Source organism: Dunckerocampus dactyliophorus, chromosome 6, assembly GCF_027744805.1.
Source record: "Dunckerocampus dactyliophorus isolate RoL2022-P2 chromosome 6, RoL_Ddac_1.1, whole genome shotgun sequence".
Classification (NCBI taxonomy): Eukaryota; Metazoa; Chordata; class Actinopteri; order Syngnathiformes; family Syngnathidae; genus Dunckerocampus; species Dunckerocampus dactyliophorus.
The window spans coordinates 16,579,530-16,603,781 of NC_072824.1; the positions used below are offsets into that span (position 1 = coordinate 16,579,530).

At 40.7% G+C, this 24,252-nt stretch overlaps 1 protein-coding gene across 1 annotated transcript; it reads left to right on the forward strand.

Moving 5' to 3' along the window:
- The first annotated feature begins 24 nt into the window (after positions 1-24).
- mogs (mannosyl-oligosaccharide glucosidase) lies at positions 25-16,323 on the forward strand. The gene is made up of 5 exons (XM_054778302.1): positions 25-110; positions 5,515-5,878; positions 6,322-6,545; positions 6,658-6,851; positions 10,351-16,323. The coding sequence occupies exons 2-5, from the start codon at positions 5,530-5,532 to the stop codon at positions 12,101-12,103; spliced, it is 2,520 nt and encodes an 839-aa protein (XP_054634277.1). The 5' UTR covers positions 25-110; positions 5,515-5,529; the 3' UTR covers positions 12,104-16,323.
- Positions 16,324-24,252: the final 7,929 nt, after the last annotated feature.

The following is a 24,252-nucleotide window of genomic DNA, read 5'->3' on the forward strand; positions in this document are numbered from 1 at the left end:
AATGACGCCATTAAACAGCGCCTGCAGTACTATACGTCACCGGAAGTGGCTTTTGCTAGTAACCAAGCTAGCATCGGACGATGAGGAGCTGAGACTGCTCAATTTAATAGGTAACTATTTACTCAGAGAACACTCACTCCAAATGCCAATGATAAATTAAAACAATGTGTTTTGGTAACAACCGAACTTGCTAGGTAGAAATGTTAGCTGTGTGTTAGTTAGCTCGAGGCGTTGACTATGTATTCGTAGGTGTAGGTCGCAGCAGTCTTTGCATGACTGCTCGGCCCGTTGGTTTTATATTTCAATGTCTATTGGTGAATAAGCACTGAGGCATCAGTTAACTGCAACAACGCACTCTTTATTTTTAACAAAGGTAAACTTGTCAGAAAGGAAAAACAAAACCAGTCACTACTGCCAACTGGTGGTCGTCACGTGGCACAGCATGTGAGAGCACATAAATAATGCAAAGGAACACGCCCACTTGCTCTCACTTTTAGAGTAATATAATCAGTTCACATCACATACATTACTCTCATGCATGGTTAATGACTAACAATAAACACCATGTAATCAGTCGTTGTTGTGTTATGGTTGCTAAAAGAAAATATCTGTATAGTCTACACCCAGAGTGTACTGTATCCATTTGCCACATACTGTATCTTGCCATGTGTTTTTCTGATCCATCAGCATTAAACATGACCGCATACACACATCTACCCCCCACTGCTTTCTTGCCTGTGGGTAACTCAATCTGGGCCCGGTTGTTCAAAACTCGGCTATTTTAACCACTGGTTAACCCCTAACCACTGGTTAAATTCGTAACCCGTCGTTAGCTCACCGATCGTTAAATATGCGTTATTGAAAACATGGTTAGTTACGTCGTTAGTTAACGGCACCGTCAAAGTTCGCCCAATAGCACTCACTCCTATTGTTATGAAGTGCTTTGAAAGAATAGTCATGACCCACGTCAAAAAGAGCATCCCGGCAACTGTGGACCCTCTACAGTTTGCATATCGCCAGAACCAGTCCACTGATGATGCGGTCAACACTGCCATCCACACAGCCCTTTCTCACCTACAGGGCCAGGACACATATGTCAGAATGCTATTTATAGACTATAGCTCTGCTTTTAATACAGTCAGCCCCACAAACTCACAAATAAGCTCCTCACACTTGGCCTGTCACCCAAACTCTGTAACTGGGTGTTTAACTTTCTCACAGGCAGGCCCCAGTCAGTCAGAGTCCACAATCGCAAATCCAGCTCAAGGATTGTGAGCAGTGGGACCCCACAGGGTTGTGTGCTGAGTCCACTCCTCTACACGCTCTTCACCTATGATTGCGTGGCCTCCCAGAACAACACCAGCATCATTAAATTTGCGGATCACACTACAGTCATCGACGTGATCACTGGTGGTGTTGAAACATCATACAGAAGAGAGGTGGCGGACCTCATAGCTTGGTGTCATGATAACAATCTCATTCTCAATACAGATAAGACTAAAGAGATGATCAATGACCCAAGAACAAGGGAAAAGGAGCCGCATAGACCCCTGTTTATTGATGAGACTGAGGTGGAGAGGGTGAAAACCTTCAAGTTCCTTGGCACACACATCAGCGAGGACCTCACCTGGTCTCACAACACCCAATAAATTATGAAGAAGTCCCAAAGGAGACTGTACTTCCTGAGAAGACTGAGGAAATTTGGCATGTCCACCACAATCCTGAGTTGCTTCTACAGATGCACTATTGAAAGTGTCCTTACCGCCTCCATCACTGTTTGGTACGGTAACTGTACAACACGTGAAGGCACTCCAGCGGGTGATCAAGACCTCACAGAACATTGTTGGGGCAGCCCTACCCTCACTGCAAGACATTTATAAAACTAGAGTCCTACGAAGAACACACAACCTCATCAAGGACAGCACACATCCACAACACTCATTCTTCACACTCCTACCGTCAGGCAGACGCTACAGGAGTTTGAAGTCCAGGACCACAAGGCTGGCAAACAGCTTTTACCCACAGGCCATCAGGCTTCTCAACGAAGCACTCACACACGCCGCACGCAGCACACGCACAAACTCATAACACTTTATTTATTTATTTATATTAATGTCTCTTCTGTTGTTGTTGCTTAATTTATTGGTATTAATGTTTCTTATGTTCTTATTCGTTTTCTTGTGTTTTCTTTCTTTTCTGGGGAGAATGAACAGAATAAGAATTTCATTGCATAGTATAACTGCCTGTTTTACTGTGCATATGACAATAAAACTCTTGAGTCTTGAATCTTGAATCTTGAAAGTTAACCGTGTGGTTGACATCACTGGTCAACGTGAAAAAATTGATAGTGAAACGATTTAACGAATTTAAAAAAGAAATTAAACAAGAATATTTTAGTTAAATATATTATTAATTAAGTAAGCAATATTTAACATAATCTCCAGTTTTACAGCAAAAAATACGCCGGATACCGGAACTACTTAACCAGCCTTCAAAGTAAGAGCCCAGACGCACTGTAGTTAAAAATGTTAAAATTGTATTCTGCAACCAAAGAAGCTAAACGTTTTACAAATTAAAACAAGCGAGTAATTTATGAACGACACAATTAAATAAAAATGTTTTTGGTTAAAAATATTGTGCTCAGCACAAACCATTATATTTTGGAAAAATACTGAAAGTCGACTCGCCTTCAAAGTCAGTCTTAGGGTTCAACCTAATATCGGTGCCAAGATGATAATACATAAAATAGCTATTCATGGATAAACGACACATAAGCAATATTTATCAAATATAGTTTTTTTTTTATTGTTACACAAGTGTACAGAACACCCTTAAGTCCTCGCTGATGTATGTGCCAAGGAACTTGAAGGTTTTCACCCTCTCCACCTCAGTCTCATCAATTAACAGGGGTTTATGCGGCTCCTTTTCCCTTGTTCTTGGGTCGATGATCATCTCTTTAGTCTTATCTGTATTGAGAATGAGATTGTTATCATGACACCAAGCTATGAGGTCCGCCACCTCTCTTTTGTATGACGTTTCACACCACCAGTGATCAGGCCGATGACTGTAGTGTCATCCGCAAATTTAATGATGCTGGTGTTGTTCTGGGAGGCCACGCAATCATAGGTGAAGAGCGTGTAGAGGAGCGGACTCAGCACACACCCCTATGGGGTCCCAGTGCTCACAATTCTTGAGCTGGATGTGCGATGTGGACTCTGACTGACTGGGGCTTGCCTGTAAGAAAGTTAAACACCCAGTTACAGAGGGAGGGTGACAGGCCAAGTGTGAGGAGCTTATTTGTGAGTTTGTGGGGCTGACTGTATTAAAAGCAGAGCTATAGTCTATAAATAGCATTCTGACATATGTGTCCTGGCCCTGTAGGTGAGAAAGGGCTGTGTGGATGGCAGTGTTGACTGCATCATCAGTGGACCGGTTCTGGTGGTGTGCAAACTGTAGAAGGTCCACAGTGGCCGGGATGCTCTTTTTGATGTGGGTCATGACTATCCTTTCAAAGCACTTCATAACAATAGGAGTGAGTGCTATAGGGCGATAGTCATTCAAGCAGGTCACGTTGCTCTTCTTGGGTACGGGCACTATGGTGGTGGACTTAAAGCAGGTCGGGACAGATGCTTGTGCAAGCGACAGGTTAAATATGTCAGCAAGCACATCAGCCAGCTCTGATGAGCAAACCCGAAGTGCACGGCCGTTGTCTGGGCCTGCTGCTTTTCGTGGGTTTGTTTTGTTCAGAACCCTGCGCACATCTGCTGATGTCACCACGAGAGGTGAGTCCTGTGTGCCCAAGCCCAGCCACCTTCTCTGCTCATCAGGAGTTTGGGTGTCAAAGCGGGCGTAGAACTCATTCAGCTCGTCTGGAAGTGTGGTTTGGCTGGATGTGGCTACGCTACTCCGCTGTCAATACTCCGTGATGTGATGTGAAGCCCTGCCCACATGCGCCGAGGGTCTGAGATGGAATAGTAGCCCTCCAGCTTCTGTCTGTACTGTCTTTTGGCCTCTCGTATGGATCTCCTCAGGTCATCTAGCCTTTTTGTAGTCCTCAACGGTGCCCATAACAAATGCAGACGAACGAGCACGTAGCTTAGCCCTTACATCACAGTTCATCCAAGGTAAATAACCGAGTTATGAACAACCTGGCCCAGGTCTGTTTTCTTATAGGGATTGCATTTCCTCATGCATCACATCAATCCAATCCCTCAAGTTTGATGATCTCACTGCTTCTCTGAAAGCGGTAGATTACATGCTACTCCTAACAGTGATCAGTGTTCACTTGTACTTCATCAACACTTTCTTCAAGTACATAATCTGCTAAATCAGTGATTATGCACGTGTGACCCGTTTTCTGTGTTTTGCGAAAATAAACCTATTTTTGTGAATGCACCTTGTGTTCTTGTGTGTGTTTATTCATTGCTACGGCGCCACGAGGTGCGTGCCATGTTTAAGGGTGACTTTGTCATGCTTGAGCGGGAGAGACAGGACATCGATCGATTGGGAATGTCATGCCATGCCATTTGTGGCTCATGAAATAGCTGGGTGCTGTGGGCAGGAGAGGAACACAGGCGCTCCAGGAGCACGCTAAAGAGAGAGCGTCTCATTCGTTGCAGGGCATGGTGTGTTGCGTGGGGTAATTCTGCCCTCAATGCAGACACTCAGTCACTCATCCGTTCATCCCGCTTTAGAACCAACCCTCTTGTAATGTACCCTTTCTGGTAGAGATAGAGGAAGAAAACAAACACACATGCACATGTTGATATACTGTATATCGAGGCCGGCAAAATTATCAAGTTTGTTTTTATTTATTGTTGTTTTTATTTATCATGTGGTTAATTGATTTATTGGTTATTGTGGACAGCCTAACCCCGCTGTTAGGAAACCTACCTATTGAGTTAATCATAACAAAGATTATATTTGTATACTGTAAAATCTGGTGTGTAAGCCGCTACTTTTTTCATAAACTTTGAACCCTGTCGTGCATACAGTGGTGCAGCTAATATATGGCTAAATTATGATCTCGCGACATCTCCTTTACTTCAGAACTACTGCTCATTGTTTAAATACTGTGCTGCTCACAAGTCAGCGAGGAAACAATTGCTCTTTCTGTAGCCAATCTTGAGCTAGCAGTGCACTCACAACCAACGGTGACTTACCCCCCCATTTGGTCCCGCGAGCCCAGTTCTGGTTGGATTTCTGTGACGAGGAATGTAGTTCTGCTTAGTTGCTGGTCATTTAAGAATTTGGCTTCCCAAAACAATATATGTTCCAAAGAGTAATACATTGCTCCATAAAAATGCATTTTTGAACGCATAGTGTTTTGAGAAACCAAACTCTTAAGTGATAAGTCACTGTTGATGAACTACAGTGCTGATGGGGATGCCAAATCCAGACAGTTAATTTTCCCCATATGGCTGTCTTGCTTTTGCACAAGTTAAAACCAATTAATCGCAGAGCATTTCTTGCAAAAAAAAAAGTTTGATTTGGAATGTTCCTCTTTTCTTCCAGGTTGAGAAGGGCAGGATGGGCAGGCAGAGAAAGAGGGTGGTGAGCGGCGAGGCTGTCCCCCCTCTGAGAAAAGATGAGAAGCCCCCAGTGTTCCACCGCAAGGAGAAAAAAAAGAAAGTCGACGTTGGCAAAATTTTCATCAACATCTCAATAGGCCTTTCTGTGGTCAGCCTGAGCTGGTTCTTTTATGCCATATACATGAGATCCAGTCTGGCCAAACGGGTAGTGACCTTGCACCCATCACCTCGTGTTCTTGATGCCAATTCCAGCAGTGCCCAAGTCTCCCCAGAGAGGTTCTGGGGTTCTTACAGGCCTCAGGTCTACTTTGGCATGAAAACGAGGAGTCCAAGGTCAATTGCGACAGGTATGCAAAATCAAGCCTATAAATAAATAATAGTTTGTAATCACATTGGCTAATATGGAATAGTAATACGCTCAGCTGTGCTTCAAGTTTAGCTACATTTAATCAAAGTTCTTTACAGCTCCCATTGTGGAGCCTCTGAGGTCGAAGGCTGTTGATGGGACACTAGTCAAAGACTGATTGTGTTTGGATTTTGCAACAGTTTTTCCCCATTAAAAATGGAAATTGAGTTCATTATTTTGTGCATCATACTGTCATAGTCATAAAACATTTCAGAACAGTACAGGCAATGTGTTATGTAACATTTCAACATTCTAAACTGTCATAGTAAACAGAATGTAGCCACTTTATATTAAAATTTAAAATAACCCTTTGATGAATTGTGGCTTTTTTCTTTCTGTGGAACTGGTGTGATCATCTGGCCTTTTCTGTGGCTCTACAATCAGGTATGATGTGGATGCGTCAGTTTTCGGACATGGATGTATTCCTGAGACACACATGTGAGCAGAAAGATCGCTTGCAGAGTTATGGCTGGCTAATGCATGATGGGGTCACTTTTGGCGTCCAGGAGATCAGAGACAAAGATTTCACACTGACCACAGAGTTTGTCAAGAGGATGGGAGGAGATCACGGTGGAGACTGGACCTGGAGGGTCACTGCTAAACAACATGTGAGTACTGGATTGCTGCAGCTTTTGTTGTACGTGCATCTACTGCTTGTTCCTTTTATCACAGTTTAGTTTAACTAAATGTTGGGTTTTTTTTGTGGTTTATATCCATCAGAGCTCTGCCCCGAAGGCGCCAGTCATCTCTCTGATGTTCTACGCAGCTGCAGATACTCAAGGCTCACTGGAGGCTCATGTGGAGGAGAAAAGCCGCCTCGCTTCCATCACTGGTGTCTCCGAAGAGCTTGGCAGTTTCAAAATCACATTCCGAAAACCAGTTACCGGGGAATTATCTAGCCCTAAATATGCAAGGTACGTATATGAATACATGTGTAGTATCTGTGGTAGTTGCAAGGGAGGACTTGTAAAAAGAACACAGAAGTCGTACCAATATGGTTCTGATTGGTGTTGTATGCTATTTTTTTGCATTTAATTTGTCTGAGATTGTGGAGGTTCAAATATACATACATACATACATACTATAATACCTGACAAAAGTCTTGCCGCTTATCCAAGTCGTAGGAACAATAAATAATAACTTCACCTTTTAGGTGTTCATTTGGAATCAGAAAAATCTTATATGAAGGCAGAAGCCTCTAGATCAGGGGTCACCAACGTTTTTCCTTGCGAGAGCTACTTTTAGAAAATTAAAATGGCCACGAGCTACTCATTTTTGTAGAAATGATTTTCATACCTTATTTCAACCCAAACAAATGAACTATGCTTTTTTTTACCAAAACATTCACAAAATGCTGGCATCCACAACTCACATTTTATGTTACAGAATACTTTTCTTTCTAGTGTTCTCACATTATTAACTGAAAACCTGAATGAAAAGCAGGCCTGCGGGCACCTTATGTGGTCGTGGGGGGCTACCTGGTGCCCGCGGGCACCACGTTGTTGACCCCTGCTCTAGATTATGCCTATTATAGCAAAATATAGTATTGTATTATTCATTGAGTTGTATCATTTAATTTGGGACAAAAAGGTCAGATTGTGCTTGGACAAAAGCCTTGTTGCTTACCATAATAATGTATAGTGGAAATTATATTTTCCTTTGAAACCACAACCTGGTGACTTTGTAAGAACAGTTAATTTTATATATGACTCCGACGAGCTTGGAGGACCCCATCTATATGTCTCAGCAGTGACTCAAATTTATTGATAAAATAATCTGGAAAGGCAAAGAAAGCAGTCTTGCACAACTCCCAGACTTCATGAAGATTCTTCTAAGCCGCCTTCTTTATCTAATGCCAAACATGCTCAACTATGTTCATGTCTGGTGTCTGGGCTGGCCAATCCTCAGCATCTTGATCTCACTATCAGGAACTTTGATGTGGAGGCTGAAGTGTGAAAAGGAGCGCCATCCTGCTGAATGTGCCCTCTTGTAATTTGGAAGGTAATGGGCAACAGGAATTTTGATAGAACTGACCAATGATGTTGCATTTGCCAAGGCCCACAGCTTGCAGAAAGGATGGGCAGTGGAAAAGTGGCAGAAGGTTGATTTTTCTAATGAATCATTCATAAAACTCTACCCCAATCACCACAAATACTGTCAAAGACCTGTTGGAACCCTCACAAACCCAGGATTCACTGACAGAAGAGTCATGTTTGGTGGAGGGATATCATGGCTTGCGGTTACATCGAGTATGGGCGTGAGCAAGAGTTTGCAGAGTGGATGGTAGCATCAATAGCCCAAAGTATCAAAAAATACATGCTGCCCATTACCTTTAAAATCACAAGAGAAGGCAAATTCTTAAGCAGGATGACGCTCCTTCTCATACTACAGCCTCCATATCAAAGCTCCCGATAGTGAAGAAGGTGAAGATGCTCAGGATTGGCCGGGCTAGTCACCAGATATGAACATAAGTGAGCATGTTTGGGGTTAAATGAAGGAGGGGGCTGGAAGATGACTCCAAATCATTTTGATGAAATCTGGGAGTCGTGCAAGACTGCTTTCTTTGCCATTGCAGATGATTTTATCAATTAGTTATTGGAGTCATTGGTGAGATGTATGGATGAAGTCCTCCAAGCTCATGGAAGTCATGCACAATATAAATTTTTCTTACCTAGGCACCCTGACTTTATATTCTGATGTTTTTGTAGCATGTTTGTGCTTTCAAAGGAAAATATAATTTATACCGTATATTATTCTGGTAGGCGACCCAACGTTTGTCCTAGCACAATCTGACATTTCTGCCCTAATTAAATTATAAAACTCAGTGAATGATACAAGACTTTATTTTTGCCATAATAAGCATAATCTAGACACTTTTGCCTTTCATATAAGCTCTTTCTGATTCCAAATCAGCAACTAAAAGTGAAGTTAATATTTATTGTGCCTATAGATTTGATAAGTGACAAAACTTTTGTCAGGCACTGTAATGCACAACTTAAATCCCCCTCCCATGTGGCTACCAACCGCAGGAGTACAGTGCGTAAAGGGTGGAGTGTGCAGTGTGTAAAAGTGGAAAGTATTCATAAAGAGACTGGTATTATGCATATAATTAATTGTTAAAACCCTTCGACATGCACTCCTGATAAAAAAATGTTAAGACTACCGTAGTTGAAAAATTGCAAGAATTTACATTTTTACTGTCGGATCTTAAGGAGGTTCTAAGTTGAGCTTCAAAATGCACAAAGAAGAAATGAGAGTGAGACAAAACATTTTTGAGTAAGCTATTTATTGCAAACAACCATTAAACTGCTAAAAATTTAATCAGATCATCAACAGTTATCAAAGACCAGACCGTGGCTAAAAAAAAACCCCAAACCCCCCTAAAATAAAAATAAAAAGGACTCCATAAGGAGTAGTTGAACCATTCTTGTTAATCACCTAAAAATAATTTTAGGCATCTTTGATGCCAGTGTTTCCAGGAGGCTAATGGGAATGTTGCTCCAGGTGGTCAAGATAGCTTCATGGAGGGCATCCACTGTCTGGAACTAATGTCCATTTTTGTCAACTCCCTTACCATCCATCCCCAAATGTTCTCAATTGGATTTCTTGCCATTTTTCAATTGGTCTTAAAATTTTTATTTAGTGTGTTCATTACTTTAGTCGGATAAAATGTTTACTTTTTGTTCTAAAGTGGATGTTTGTTTTTTTTAATTTTATGCAGTACATAATTTTGCATAGCCATGCTAATTTTGCCTTGCAGACCTGCCAACATGAATTCATTTTATGTACACGGCACGCATTTTGACCTTTTTAAATGCGCTTAGATACTCTCAGGTATGAATTTTGTTGTATTTCACCGGCTTTAGTTTCCTTGTTCAGTTTCCAAACGTAACACCTCCAAAAATAATCGTCAACCTGCGGCGACGCTGATGATTAAGGCTGTGATACAACTCGTATACAACTCGTTCAGAGAGCCCACCTCCACTAACACTTTCTCCTCCAATGTGGAATGTACTGACTGTTAGGGGTGTCCCGATCCAATATTGATATTGAATGTGCACTCCCACAGAGGAGTACTCATAACATTTCTTCACGGTTGGCAGGTCTGTGCCTTGCGGTACTGTTAATTTTCATATCCTCATCCACTAGATGGAAGTACAAAGCAGGTGTTTTTGTCTTTGTTGGACAAATGTAGCAGTGACATACAGATGGAGGCCTTCAATATTTAAAAACAATCTTTGCACTAAATTAGTTAATCTGAATCTGAAAGTGTTCTATGCACTGACTAAAACAGTAATGTGTTTGCTGGATAATTTATTGTAGGATGCGGCTGTTATCTACACCCAAGTGGCTGTTTAGTATCATAGAATCAGAGAACATGGAGATCTAATGAATAGTTTCCTGCCTTTTCAGTTATAACTACCTTCAGACTGTCTCTCCTGGCTTGGAGAGGCTGACTACCATTGTGACGCACAGTCTGAATCGCGGGTTTGTCTACAGTCCGCCATCTGGCGAAAAGAGGCATTACATTGCTGTGGACACCTACAAGCCTCCCTATCCCCAACATAAACCCCCCGATGCGAGGAAAGAGAGCGACTTTGTAGTTCACCAGGTCACCGTCGAAACGCCATTTCAAATCGAAGTTCTCTTTGAGTCTGGAAGCTTCCACAGCCGGCACAACCAGCTAGTGGGCCTGGTCATGACTGAAGAGCTGGAGAAGAGGAAAGCTGAGTTTGACGCAAAGTTTGAGAAGACGTTTGGGCTTGAGAGCAAAGGCTACAGTCAGCCACACATTAAGTTAGGCAAGGCGGCACTCAGCAACATGTTGGGCGGAATGGGCTACTTTTACGGCCAGTCAGTGGTTCAGTCCATCTACAATGAATATCCACTACTGTACCCCGAAGGTGCGTTATTTACTGCAGTCCCATCACGCTCTTTCTTCCCCAGAGGTTTTCTTTGGGATGAGGGTTTTCACCAACTGCTGCTGAGTAAGTGGGATCCGCAGGTGACAAGAGAGGCTGTTTCCCACTGGATAGACTTGATGAATGTGGAGGGCTGGATTCCCCGTGAGCAGATCCTTGGAGACGAGGCTCACAGTAAGGTCCCTGCTGAGTTTGTAGTTCAGCGGAATGAGAACGCCAATCCGCCCACACTCTTTTTAGCTCTTCAGAAACTAATTGAACAGTTCTCATTAAATCCAGCCAGTGGGGAGTCTCAGCTAACCTTGCCTTTTCTCAGACGACTGTACCCCAGACTGAAAACCTGGTTTGAGTGGTACAACATCACTCAGTGGGGGCCTCTGCCTAACTCGTACCGCTGGCGTGGACGTGACAAAGACACAAATCTCTTCCTCAATCCTAAAACTTTGACATCAGGTCTTGACGATTACCCACGGGCCTCACACCCATCAGCAGATGAGCGCCATGTGGACTTGCATTGCTGGATGGCTTTGTCCTCGGGCATCATGGCTCGAATTGCCCAGCTTTTAGGTGAGCCTCACCAGGACTATGAAGTAACCCACAAAGTTCTCACGGACAACAATCGGCTGAATGAGCTCCACTGGTCCGAGCAACTTCGTGCTTTCTGCGACTATGGCAACCATACTCCGGCAGCGATCTTGCAGCAGGAGATGTACATCCCACCTGGACAACACCGCCCTGTAACACGACTCGTGCGCCATGTCCGCAAGGCTCCCAAACTCCAGTATGTCAACGCTTTAGGTTATGTTAGTTTGTTCCCTTTCTTACTGCATGTTCTCCAGCCGGACTCACCCAAAATAGAACACATTCTTAATGACATGAAAGATCCCAATAAGCTGTGGACACCTTACGGCCTGCGTTCCCTCTCAAAGACGGATCCCATGTATATGAAACGCAACACAGAACATGATGCCCCCTACTGGAGGGGACCGATATGGATTAATATAAACTACCTGGCAGTGAGAGCCCTCCACTACTACAGCAACACACAGGGACCATATCAACAGCGGGCAGCCGATCTTTATGAGGAACTCAGGACAAGCATTATCAGTAATGTGTACAGACAGTATGTTGAAACAGGGTATATCTGGGAACAGTACAGTGACACCACTGGCAGGGGTCAAGGAAGCCACCCCTTCACTGGTTGGTCAGCCCTAACATTGTTAATGATGGCTGAACAGTACTAATATCATTTTGTCAAGTATTGGCTCCACAGTACGTGGAACTGAAGAAAGAATAGGAAAATGTAGGTACAATTTATAAATTTACCAATTCACCAATACAAGCCAGAACATCTTGTGTAAAAGTATGTACAATGCATAGCTGCCCTGTCTCTATGGAGCCATTCATGTACCAAGACCTGATTTCAGTAAGCACTTAATACTAGGGATGCTCCGATCAGGGTTTTATGCTGCTGATCCCAATACCGATCATCCAGCACTGAAATCATCCGATACCGATACCAAGCACATTGATTAATTATACATTTTTCAATTTATTTATGATGAGTGCTATTGGCCTGGAGTGTTGTATAAAGCAGTGGTCCCCAACCTTTTTTGACCCACGGACCGGCTTGTGTTCCCGAAAATCTCCCGCGGACCGGGGGGGGTTCGTACATTATAGTAATCTAATTTATCTTATTTAGTTTGGTTTGGTTTGGTTTGGTTTAGTTTATTTGAACATGAAGGTTACAATGGAATACATCTCATGAATCATTCTTTGACAGTTCCACATGTCCAAAAGGAGTAGGAAGAAGCAAAGCTTATTTAATCCTACCCCCCATCTATTCTACATCTGGTACAGTACATGTAGTTCACTTCCTGCATTCCATGTCATGTTTTCTGTGATAGTCAGGATAATACATAATAGATAACGGTAAGACAGCCCTCCCAAAAAAAAAAAAAAAATTAAATATATATATACATATGAATTAATAATAATAATAATAACAATAATTAATGAATAAATAAAGAACACCTTTTTTATAAACAGATATAATAATAAATAATAGATAAATAATACATAATAACAATAATTAATAAATAAATAAAGTTTGTTTTTTTTTTATAAACAAAAAAATAATAATAAATAAATAAATAAATAAATAAATAACAAACCTGACAGAACAATCAAGACTCTTCTGCCTTGTATTTAGCAAACATCAACTGCTTGTATTGTTTTTTGAATTTGCTCATCTCTGTACATTGTTTCAATTCCTTACTCAATCCGTTCCATAATTTAATTCCACACACAGAAATGCTGTGGGTTTTCAGCGTAGTTCTCGCGTATAAATGTTTTAAGTTTAATTTTCCTCTAAGATCATATTTCCCCTCTCTGATTGAGAAGTACTGTATGAGGTTTTTGGGTAATGAGTTGTTATTAACTTTAAACATTATTCTAGAGATTTGAAAGTGTACTAAATCTGCAAATTTTAATATCTGCGATTTTAAAAATAGAGGGTTTGTATGTTCTCTATACTTGGCATTGTGAATGAGCCTCACAGATCTTTTTTGCAGTACAGTAAGTGAGTGAAGATTGCTTTTGTAATTATTTCCCCATATCTCCACACAATACGTTAGATATGGTAGTACTAAGGAACAGTACAGAGTGTGGAGTGATTTTTGATCAAGAACATATTTTGCTTTATTCAATATAGAGATATTTCTCGCCACCTTTTGTTGTGTATATTTAATATGAGATTTCCAACTCATTTTTTCATCTATTACGACCCCAAGGAATTTATATTCTTCCACTTTGTCAATGTCCACTCCATTAATTTGTATTTGGTCATGCGTATCCTTCCTGCTATTACCAAATAGCATTATTTTAGTTTTACTTAAATTCAGGGATAATCTGTTCCTATCAAACCATGATTTTAATATGCTTTCACCAGAACAGAAGGCGGTGGTATCATCCGCAAATAATACCAATTTTAAGTGTTTTGTTGCTTTACAAATGTCGTTGATGTACAAATTAAACAGTTTTGGTCCCAGTATGGAGCCCTGGGGTACTCCACACGTGGTGTATAAACTCCCAGATGTATGTTCTCCTAGCTTTACAAATTGTTTCCTCTTTGCTAGATAGCTTTTAACCCAATTCAAAACTAATCCTCTAATTCCGTACCTTTCTAATTTTGAAATTAAGATATTGTGATTAATTGTATCGAAGGCTTTTGTCAGATCCATGAAAACAGCTGCTGCGCATCTTCTATTGTCTATAGCAGTAGTGATTTCCTCCGTGATTTCGATCAGTGCCATAGAAGTTGAAATGTTGGCTCTGTAACCATATTGACTGCTAGCAAATAATTCATTCTTATTAATAAATTTGTCCAACCTATTATTAAATAACTTCTCCACAATTTTAGAGAATTGTGGTAACAAGGAAACTGGCCGATAATTTGTAAATTGGTGTTTGTCTCCTTTTTTGAAAATTGAAACCACCTTGGCTGTTCTCATTTTGCTTGGAAATATTCCAGTCTGAAATGATAAATTACTAATATATGTTAACGGGTCTGCGATCTCATTGATGACCCTTTTAACTGTTTATGATGTATTGTTTAAAACTAAGACATGAATAACATCAAATTAAAAGCACAAAATGAATGCCGACTCACCATCCACCAGTTCAAGTTCCAGAGAAGTTTTTCCAGAGAGATTATTATATCGCTGTTTGACAAGTGTAGGAAAAGGCACTACGCTAGCATGAATTAACTTGAGACAAATATGCACATTAGCACTCAATAAGTCATCAAAACTTACCTTTATGCATTCCCACATAGTATCAGCATTTGACACCAAATATGAGGTGAAAGAAAAATACAGTAGTAGTCTTATCTGTGCGGTATGAGATAAAGTTAGCGCATTGAGACGGATCTAACAGAGAGAAACCGGCCACTTTTCAAAATAAAACAGTAAAAAAAATGAAATAATGGAAATTATTTTTTCTTTCTGTGCGGCACGGTACCGGGCTGTGGCCCAGGGGTTGGGGACCACTGGTATAAAGGAGAAAAAGTCAGGACAATTCAAGGTCCCTTGACTGCCAGGGGGCCAAAAAAATAGGTAATTACTAATAAAATTAGTTATTAATAAGAGGGGCAGACCACTTGATTTTTTACATGGGAGCCAGGATTCCTGGCTGCACCCCTGCTACTTGCTGTATGATATGAAAAAAGGGAACCATAAAATCACCTCAATTTTGACAAAAACATATTTTGCTTACTTTTTAAGACAACATATACAGTAGATGCCCCTACAACGTAAATAATCCGTTCCGAGAACCTTTATGTTATAGGGTTTTTATGTTTTACAAAGCGTAAAATACATGTAAATAGCCTAATCCGTTCCAAGATCTTCCCAAACTCCCCCCTTTGGCACTTCAAAATATTCAAAGTCCACCAAATATGGTGGGACAATATAACAAAACGTTAGCATAAACATAGTAGAGTAACATTCCAATATAAAATAAGGTAATAAATAAGATTACTGTAAATGAATAAAACTGAAAAACAAAAACAATCCTACCGTTCACGAGATGTCTTGATCAGGAGCGCAAGTGGAGGCAGGAAGGAGCAGGAGGACTAGCCTGAGTCGAAACGCAACTCAAAGAGTCTAAGAGTCAGGTGGTCTCACAGACAAATGCACACGCACTACACGATAATGTTGTGTGCAAAATTTTAATTAGTAACTTAACTTAATTGTTTAAGTTAGTTTAAGGGCGACTACGAAGAGGAAGGGATGTTGAAGGGAGAAGCTTGTCTCTCACACAAATTCAGGTACGTGCTGTATAGGTCAGCCAGCCGGGTCAGTGTTAGCCACATGGCTGCGTTTGCTGCTGTTTGACTGATGGTCACACTGTGAGCCTCCAAAACTGCTCTGTCAAGTGTTGCTCTTCAAATGCTATATTAAAGCTTTTTAACGTGCTACCCCTGCAAGATAGTTTTCGTGTCATGTGTTAGCAGTTAGGTTGCACACGGCAGACATGGTTGCTTTTGTTTTGCAGGAAAGTGGGAGAATGACGCTGCCCAAGACGTTAGTTAGGGCAAGACACTACGCTGCTTGAAAGGGTCGCTGTGGACTGCAATAGTGCTAGCCACAGGTGATCGGCGTTGAAAGGCATTTATCGGCATATGCCGATCACGCAATTTTTTACGGAAATCGGCTGATACTGATAGGTGGCCGATCGATCGGAGCATCCCTAATTAATACACATGCATTTCATTGCTATGTATTTTGCTCCTTAAAATATGTGCCATCAAGACAAGTGCTTATCTGTTAAATCTGTTAATACCTGGGAGTGGCTTCATTCCTCCATTAAACCTAATCTGTGGTGCATATACAACCCCTGGCAAAAATTATGGAATCACCAGTCTCGGAGGATGTTCATTCAGTTGTTTAATTTTGTAGAAAAAAAGCAGATCACAGACATGACACAAAACTAAAGTCAAATGGCAACTTTCTGGCTTTAAGAAACACTAAAAGAAATCAAGAAAAAAAGATGTGGTAGTCAGTAACGGTTACTTTTTTAGACCAATCAGAGGGGAAAAAATTATGGAATCACTCAATTCTGAGGAAAAAATTATGGAATCATGAAAAAAACAACAACAAAAGAATACTTCAACACACCACTAGTACTTTGTTGCACCACCTCTGGCTTTTATAACAGCTCGCATTTTCAGAGGCATGGACTTAATGAGTGACAAACAGTACTCTTCATCAATCTGGCTCCAACTTTCTCTGATTGCTTTTGCCAGATCAGCTTTGCAGGTTGGACCATTTTCTTCAACTTCCACCACAGATTTTCAATTGGATTGAGATCCGGACTATTTGCAGGCCATGAAATTGACCTTATGTGTCTTTCTTCAAGGAATGTTTTCACAGTTTTTGCTCTATGGCAAGATGCATTATCATCCTGAAAAATGATTTCATCATCCCCAAACGCCCTTTCAATTGATGGGATAAGAAAAGTGTCCAAAATGTCAACGTAAACTTGTGCATTTATTGAAGATGTAATGACAGCCATCTCCCCAGTGCCTTTACCTGACATGCAGCCCCATATCATCAATGACTGTGGAAATTTGCATGTTTTCTTCAGGCAGTCGTCTTCATAAATCTCATTGGAACGGCACCAAACAAAAGTTCCAGCATCATCACCTTGCCCAATGCAGATTCGCGATTCATCACTGAATATGACTTTCATCCACAGTCCACGATTGCTTTTCCTTAGCCCATTGTAACCTTGTTTTTTTCTGTTTAGGTGTTAATGATGGCTTTCGTTTAGCTTTCCTGTATGTAAATCCCATTTCCTTTAGGCGGTTTCTTACAGTTCGGTCACAGACGTTGACTCCAGTTTCCTCCCATTTGTTCCTCATTTGTTTTGCTGTGCATTTTCTGTTTTCAAGACATATTGCTTTTAAGTTTTCTGTCTTGACGCTTTGATGTCTTCCTTGATCTACCAGTATGCTTGCCTTTAACAACCTTCCCATGCTGTTTGTACTTGGTCCAGATTTTAGACACAGCTGACTGTGAACAACCAACATCTTTTGCAACATTGCGTGATGATTTACCTTTTTTAAGAAGTTTGATAATCCTCTCCTTTGTTTCAATTGACATCTCTTGTGTTGGAGCCATGATTCATGTCAGTCTACTTGGTGCAACAGCTCTCCAAGGTGTGATCACTCCTGTTTAACTGCAGACTAACGAGCAGATCTAATCTGATGCAGGAGTTAGTTTTGGGAATGGAAATTTACAGGGTGATTCCATCATTTTTTCTTCAGAATTGAGTGATTCCGTAATTTTTTCCCTCTGATTGGTCTAAAAAAGTAACTGTTACTGACTACCACATCTTTTTTTCTTGATTTCTTTTAGTGTTTCTTAAAGCCAGAAAGTTGCCATTTGAAATGACTTTAGTTTTGTGTCATGTCTGTGATCTGCTTTTTTTCTACAAATTTAAACAACTGAATGAACATCCTCCGAGACTGGTGATTCCATAATTTTTGCCAGGGGTTGTATGAACTTTCAATTGACAATTGGAGACATTTGTGCTGTTTTCCATGTTGTCATCATGGCTGCTTATTTTGATTATTTAATTGAATTGTCTTTTTTTCAAAGAATTAGCCTTGATTGGTTCACTGCTTTTGCAGTACTATTTTGTACGTGCAGCCTGTGTTTTGACTGTCAGGGATCAGCATTTACTTTGGCATTTAACATGTAAATGTCAACATTGTTTAAAAATAATAAATTATTTGAATAAGTGTTTGACTATATACTTTAATATTTGAATGTTACCTCCCTAAACTAGACACTAAAGCAGAAGGTTTCAAATATTTTTCTTGGGCTTTTGCACAACTCACGCACTTTTGTAACCTCTTTAGGCAAGGTGCACCTCTGTTCTAGAGTAATATATCATTTTGGTTCCCGCAGTCATTTACTGCATGTTAGTATTTAATCCCATGAAGTGCATTGCCTTTGCTTATAATTCAGAATATATTAAAACAAGTTCACTAACACAAGTGAAGTGAAAGACCAATATCCTTACCTGGAGATTCTATTAGATTAAACTAAATACATTTTCCAGAATCAATTTACCGCACTAACGCAAAATAGTACATTTTCCCAAATCTTTATTCAATTAATCTACATTAAGAGAGCCATAAATTTTGAAATTGCTATACAGTAACCCCTCGTTTATTGCTGTTAATTCCAGATCCGACTATGATAAGTGAATTTCCACCAAGTAGATTTCCTTATTTATAATTTCGTAGTTAAAGCACAGAAAACCTGTTGATGACCTAAATATGGTTTTTATTATTAGGGCTCTCTAGACATGAAATGCATAGTCACTTTTACACTGGTATTACCCAATATAGTAGACGTTATAGAAAAATACATATTAGATGTAAATAAAACACATCATAGACTCAGATGTTAGCATCAGGAAAGTTCCATGTTTTATTGTGGTCGCTATTGTCTCATCAATGTATTGTAATGGTGGCCGAATGACCTTTTTATTTGAAATAGACAGAGGGCACTATGCTTTCAGGCAGGTGCTCAAAACGCAGCATGAACAGTTCAGCACTTGCTAGTTCTCTTCTATGGACTTATTTCCTAAAAGCTAGTTCTAACCCAGCATGCAGAATGTTACCTCTTTAAATGTGTTATATTTGTATTTTCATTAATTTACCCATTTTTATGCTTCAAAATGCTTAATTTAGGCCAAGAGTACGTAAAATTGGCTTATATATGCATATTTTTGGACTAATAGGCCGTATTCAACCACAAGACTGATCATTTATTTTGAAAAACTTGATCATGAAGCCATAAAATTTGAACTGTGGCGAGGGACGTGTGTTTCTTTTTCGCCTTGTATTTAATAGCGCCTCACATGTTAAGCACAGATAGATGCCAGCACTTTTCTCTGTCAAAGCCAACATTAGCGTCAGCACACTGTGACCTAAAGTACAACAACTTGAGTCTCTTCTTTTGTCAGTTGGTGCATTTGCAGGGCTTAAGCTGACGTCGGTGTGCTGCAAGTTTTTCTTCCTTTTCTCCATGGTGCAATGCTTAATTAGATGACATCAAAAGACACAAAGGCTACACAGATGGCAAATTCTTTTCACACTGTTGAGACATCCTGGCACATACACAGGGACATCTTGTGGCAATGTTCTTATTAATACTTTGACACAGTTATAAAAGGCAGGTAGTCACGGTGGTGATGTAGGCCATCTGTGTGTGCGTGTGCAGGACTCCAACCTCAAAACTTTTATGAATCCTTTTAATAGGCTGAATGTGCAGTTATGAAGTTGGAGGCCTCGTGCGGTGCATTGAGGTTGCATGCCTATGAATAGTGCTATTATGTTGCTCATAGCACATCAACTGTGAAAGCAAAGATTTGCTGTTGAGCAGAAGGGGACCGGTGACAGTTATGTGTGTGAGTGTAACATAATACATACGGTGCAGCCTCTAACCTCAACCCTTGATGTCATGCTATCATGGAATTATCCATGATGCCACACGAGGCTCAGAATATCTGATTAGACTTAACTCAGTGAGCATCTAAAGGGTTGCCTCCACAAATGTGATTTAACTTTTTCGTAGTTTTTTTTTCTATAATTATTGTGACTTGGGGAAGCGGGCCAAGCACTGCAGCCTTGACTGCTAATACAATATGGCGAAAGCCACAGGAAGTCAGCGTGTATAGTACCTAAATGAAAGACATACAGCAAAAAGCGAGCTCGATATTTGCAGGTTAAGAGACTCATCTACCAAGCAAACAAAGTAATTTCCATCTGGATTTTCATCATTGTGTCATCAAAGTTGAGGGTAAGTTCCCAAGTTACTGTTTTTATGTTTGGCTATTAACTACCACATTGGAGAGTTTAGGTCTTTCAGCTGGCCTGGGAACGCGTCGAGATCCGCCGGCAGGAGCTGGACGGAGTGGCCAAGAAGAGGGAAGTGTGGGCTTACCTGCCTAAGCTGCTGCCCCCTCGACCCAACCTCGGATAAGCGGTAGAAGATGTATGGTTGGCTATTAACTACACTTTTGTGATAGTTAAGAATATTTAAACATTACTTAAAATATTGCCTGTACTGTTAATAACGGATCCCACAGGGATGCAGTTCAGATTGCAAAACAAGCAAACTGCTTTGTCGATGTGCAATGATTGCCTACAGATTCAATTGGGGTCCACATCATTGGACCTTTTGACCTGTAAAGGCAAGGCATTAGAACATGGGGTTTGGCCAATTTATCCATATCCTGTGTCTTTTTCAGTAGCTCACAGAGGAAATGGATTTCCTTTATGCGTGTATTTCTTTGAGAGTGCAGACAATGTGTGTGACTGAAGCACTCCAACCAGCATCCCTCTCTTTTTCCACTGCCACTGATGGGTTAATAGCCAAACGGCATCAGAGCTAATGACAATTTATGACTGCATAATAAATTGATAGTAAGGAAGTAGTCATTTATAAATAATTCAGCATTATATACAGCATATATAATTTCACCCAAAGTCAGCTGGGAACTGCCGGAACAAATATATTTTTTTAATTTAACATCAATTTTTTTTTCAATTCATTTTAAAGCAACTGTATTGTATTCAATTAGTTTATTTACTATTTTTTTTTATAGTATTTGCATTTAAAACATGCCAAGGAGGCACTGACTACAATTTTGAATGTAATGACTGGGGACGAAGCTAGAGGGAGCTAATTAATAAGGCATTTATTGGAAGAGGAGAGGCTTTTTGAATACTCCCAAGCTATCACTTTACTTACAATGGAGAGCTACTTAGAATTAAAGCAGTGTAAGTGGATGATTATGCTAATGATCAATTTACATTGAAGATTTGGTGGCAGGCTGTTATTTAAAGGGGACTTTGGTTTTAGAGTGTGGTGCCTCTCACGGGCTTTTAAGGCCTATATACACTGTATTTTATCTTCTGTATCTTAAGCTGAAACTACACAGTGTTACGCATGAAAAAAAACAAGACTTACAGGCAACATTTAAAATGTCCTTCTTTATACTGTATCTATTTACTGGCCGAAGCTCATGGCCATGAGCTCTTTGTGCATGTTAAGGAAGTCTGGGTTTGGACAACTTAAGAGTGCATGTTCTCCTTGACATCAAAATGAGCAAGCTTTCCTCCCTCTATTTGTTTCATTTGCTATCATCATCCACACTGCACACTTCTATTGCTTTGCTTTCTATGAAATCTCTGCGATCGTCTCACAGAGGCTTGCTGTTGAGCACCAAACTTGCCTCAGCCAACATAGGTCTATGTATGTTATGTAAGGCCCACTATAAATAAGTTCACCCGGGATCTTTTGTCTCTACCTGATTTGCTCTTGGCCCAACTGTTTTTATTTCTGGAGAGAGCAGTGGAAGCTAGTGCGATGTAGAGCTGCCCGTTTCCATAGTTACTTTTGTTAGCTGCGAGCTCTTAACATTCTTCGTCTGTTTCCTCGCAAGTCTGTCGTTATTTGTTTGTGTGTTCTCCTAATGACTGTGTCGACTGAGCACTAGGTGAAGATAAAGGCATTCTGTAATTATTAGCAGTCGTCTTTTTCCGCATACACAAGGTAGTGTCGCTGCATTGGAGAAGGCGCAACAAATAGAAGTCAGTGTGGGTTGAGTTGAGTCAGAGACCACATTATGTAGACCTAACTTCAACAGTACATGCAATTAGTCCCATGTTGCATGACAATGATTGTTTGTATAGTTATTGAGCTTTTGTCCTCGGTTGTTGCTGTACCTGGAAACAGAGGGATACCCAAAATATTAGCATTTTGTGAAAACATCTGCAGTTAGTGTGATGAAGACAAATGGAGTGTTGAATGTTGTGTTTCATGCATTTGCAGCCTCACAGTTAGGTAACAGCAGGTACAAGATCTGCATCAGGTCAAGGAATTGGACTCTCAGAATGCTGTGAACGTGGATCCAGCAAAGAAGCGGACAAGGTGGGAGCCATGCGAGTATGCAGAGGAGTCTGGGGGCATGTTTCAAGAAACACTGGGGGTATTCCGCCATTGTGATTGGAGAGCTGTTTGTGTGCAGTCCTCACCCATCCCGTTGTCGAAACCAAAGAGTATAGGCAGCTGGGGATCATAGTGGGCGAGCGGGGAAGTATTTTTGGAACCAGCGGGAAACCTGCCGCACCACAGCAGTAGCAGCAGCAGCAGCAGCGGCATTGGGGCCTGGTACTGGGCTTCCCTAACCCACTCCTGCTCTTAGAGAGGAAGTGCTTCTTTCAAAAGAAACACCACGCTTCCGCTGCTTTTAGTTTTCTTATTTATGCCCAACATTTCAATGATGATGTAGGATATATAACTATGCTCATCACACACCGGAGAGTGAATGAGTGTGAGTGTGAGAGAGAGAATTTGGCAGCTGAGGCGTATAGCATGTATTTATAGAAAGTCGTGTTTCCGGCAGAGGTTTCTGTGGTTTTTAACTCTCCCAATCCATTTTTTGCGGTGTCTTACAGGCCCCATTGTATCCAGGTTTAGATTGAAGATGTTCCCTCAGCTCACGCCTAGGGGTGAGATTTGAATGTGAGACATGTCAGAATGTGGTTCGGGGGAGGCAGATGGATTTCACCGGCTCTTGTTCAACCCTAGATTTTTCTTTCTCTATAGGACCGCTCCAAAAATCAGCTTTCCATCCACAGACCTAAAAAGGCATCCCTGAAAAAACACTTAAGGCTGAATGTTGATGTGTTTGCTGGCTGATATGTAGGCATTTCATTGCTCTGTAGATCCATGCAGTGTTCTTGAATATTCTGAATTCCCTGCAGCATCACCAAATGGGGTCTTTTAAATAATATCGTTTTTTTTCTTAATCATAACACTAATCTTTTCGTCTTTGTGGTATAGGTCACATTCTTATGACTGAGGAGTATGGAGGGGTTGCACTGCTAGTTTTAACTTTAAATGATATACTGCACTGTACAAAAGTCTTAGGTAACCATTAGATATGTTGTTTTAGAAATACTCCAATAACCACGTATAACTAGAACGCAGATCTCCACCAAGGCTGTATTGCTAACAATTTTTTTTTAATTGTGGAGTGTTGTGAGGCGGGCCGCCAGTGGTCTAGTGGTTAGCCTGTTGGCCACATAGTCACAGTCAGGAGATCGGGAAGATCTGGGTTCGAATCTCCGTTGGGCATTTCTGTGTGGAGTTTTGCATGTTTTCTCCGGGTATTCCTGTTTCCTCCCGCATTCCAAAAACATGCATGTTAGGTTAATTGGAGACTAAAAAGGGTGTACCCCGCCTGTCGCCTGAAGTCAGCTGGCTCCAGCGACCCTAATGAGGAGACGCGGCATAGAAAATGGATGGAGTGTTGTGAGGCTACTTCCTGGTTCATGGGGGAAGAGTTGTTTATCGTTTATGTACTGTATTATCCGATACTGGTGCCAAATCACTGCTTTTGAAACCGATACATGAAAAATGGAAAACATGAATGTCGTTCAAAAACATTACTTTTTTGTTTTTATGGAATTTTATGGCATGCAAGTTGAAGTAATTATTTTATTATAAATGAAAATGATAGTAAAAATAAATTCACCAATATGAAAGAAAATCCACAACAACTTGTCGTATTTATCACAGCAAAACCAGCAGCAATACAGAACACAAGAATGTAAACAACAATCTGTACGATTTTACAGTACTGTACTTTTAAGTGCATACATTCCGCACAATTCAAGCAGAAACTGATAATTGATCACAATTCCGGCGATGTGCTGTGTTATGTTGATGTTCAGAATTCCCGTGTTTGTGAATGCACTTTGCTAGCTGTTGGTGGATAATTAGGAGGTGTTGTCTTGTGTGTTGAT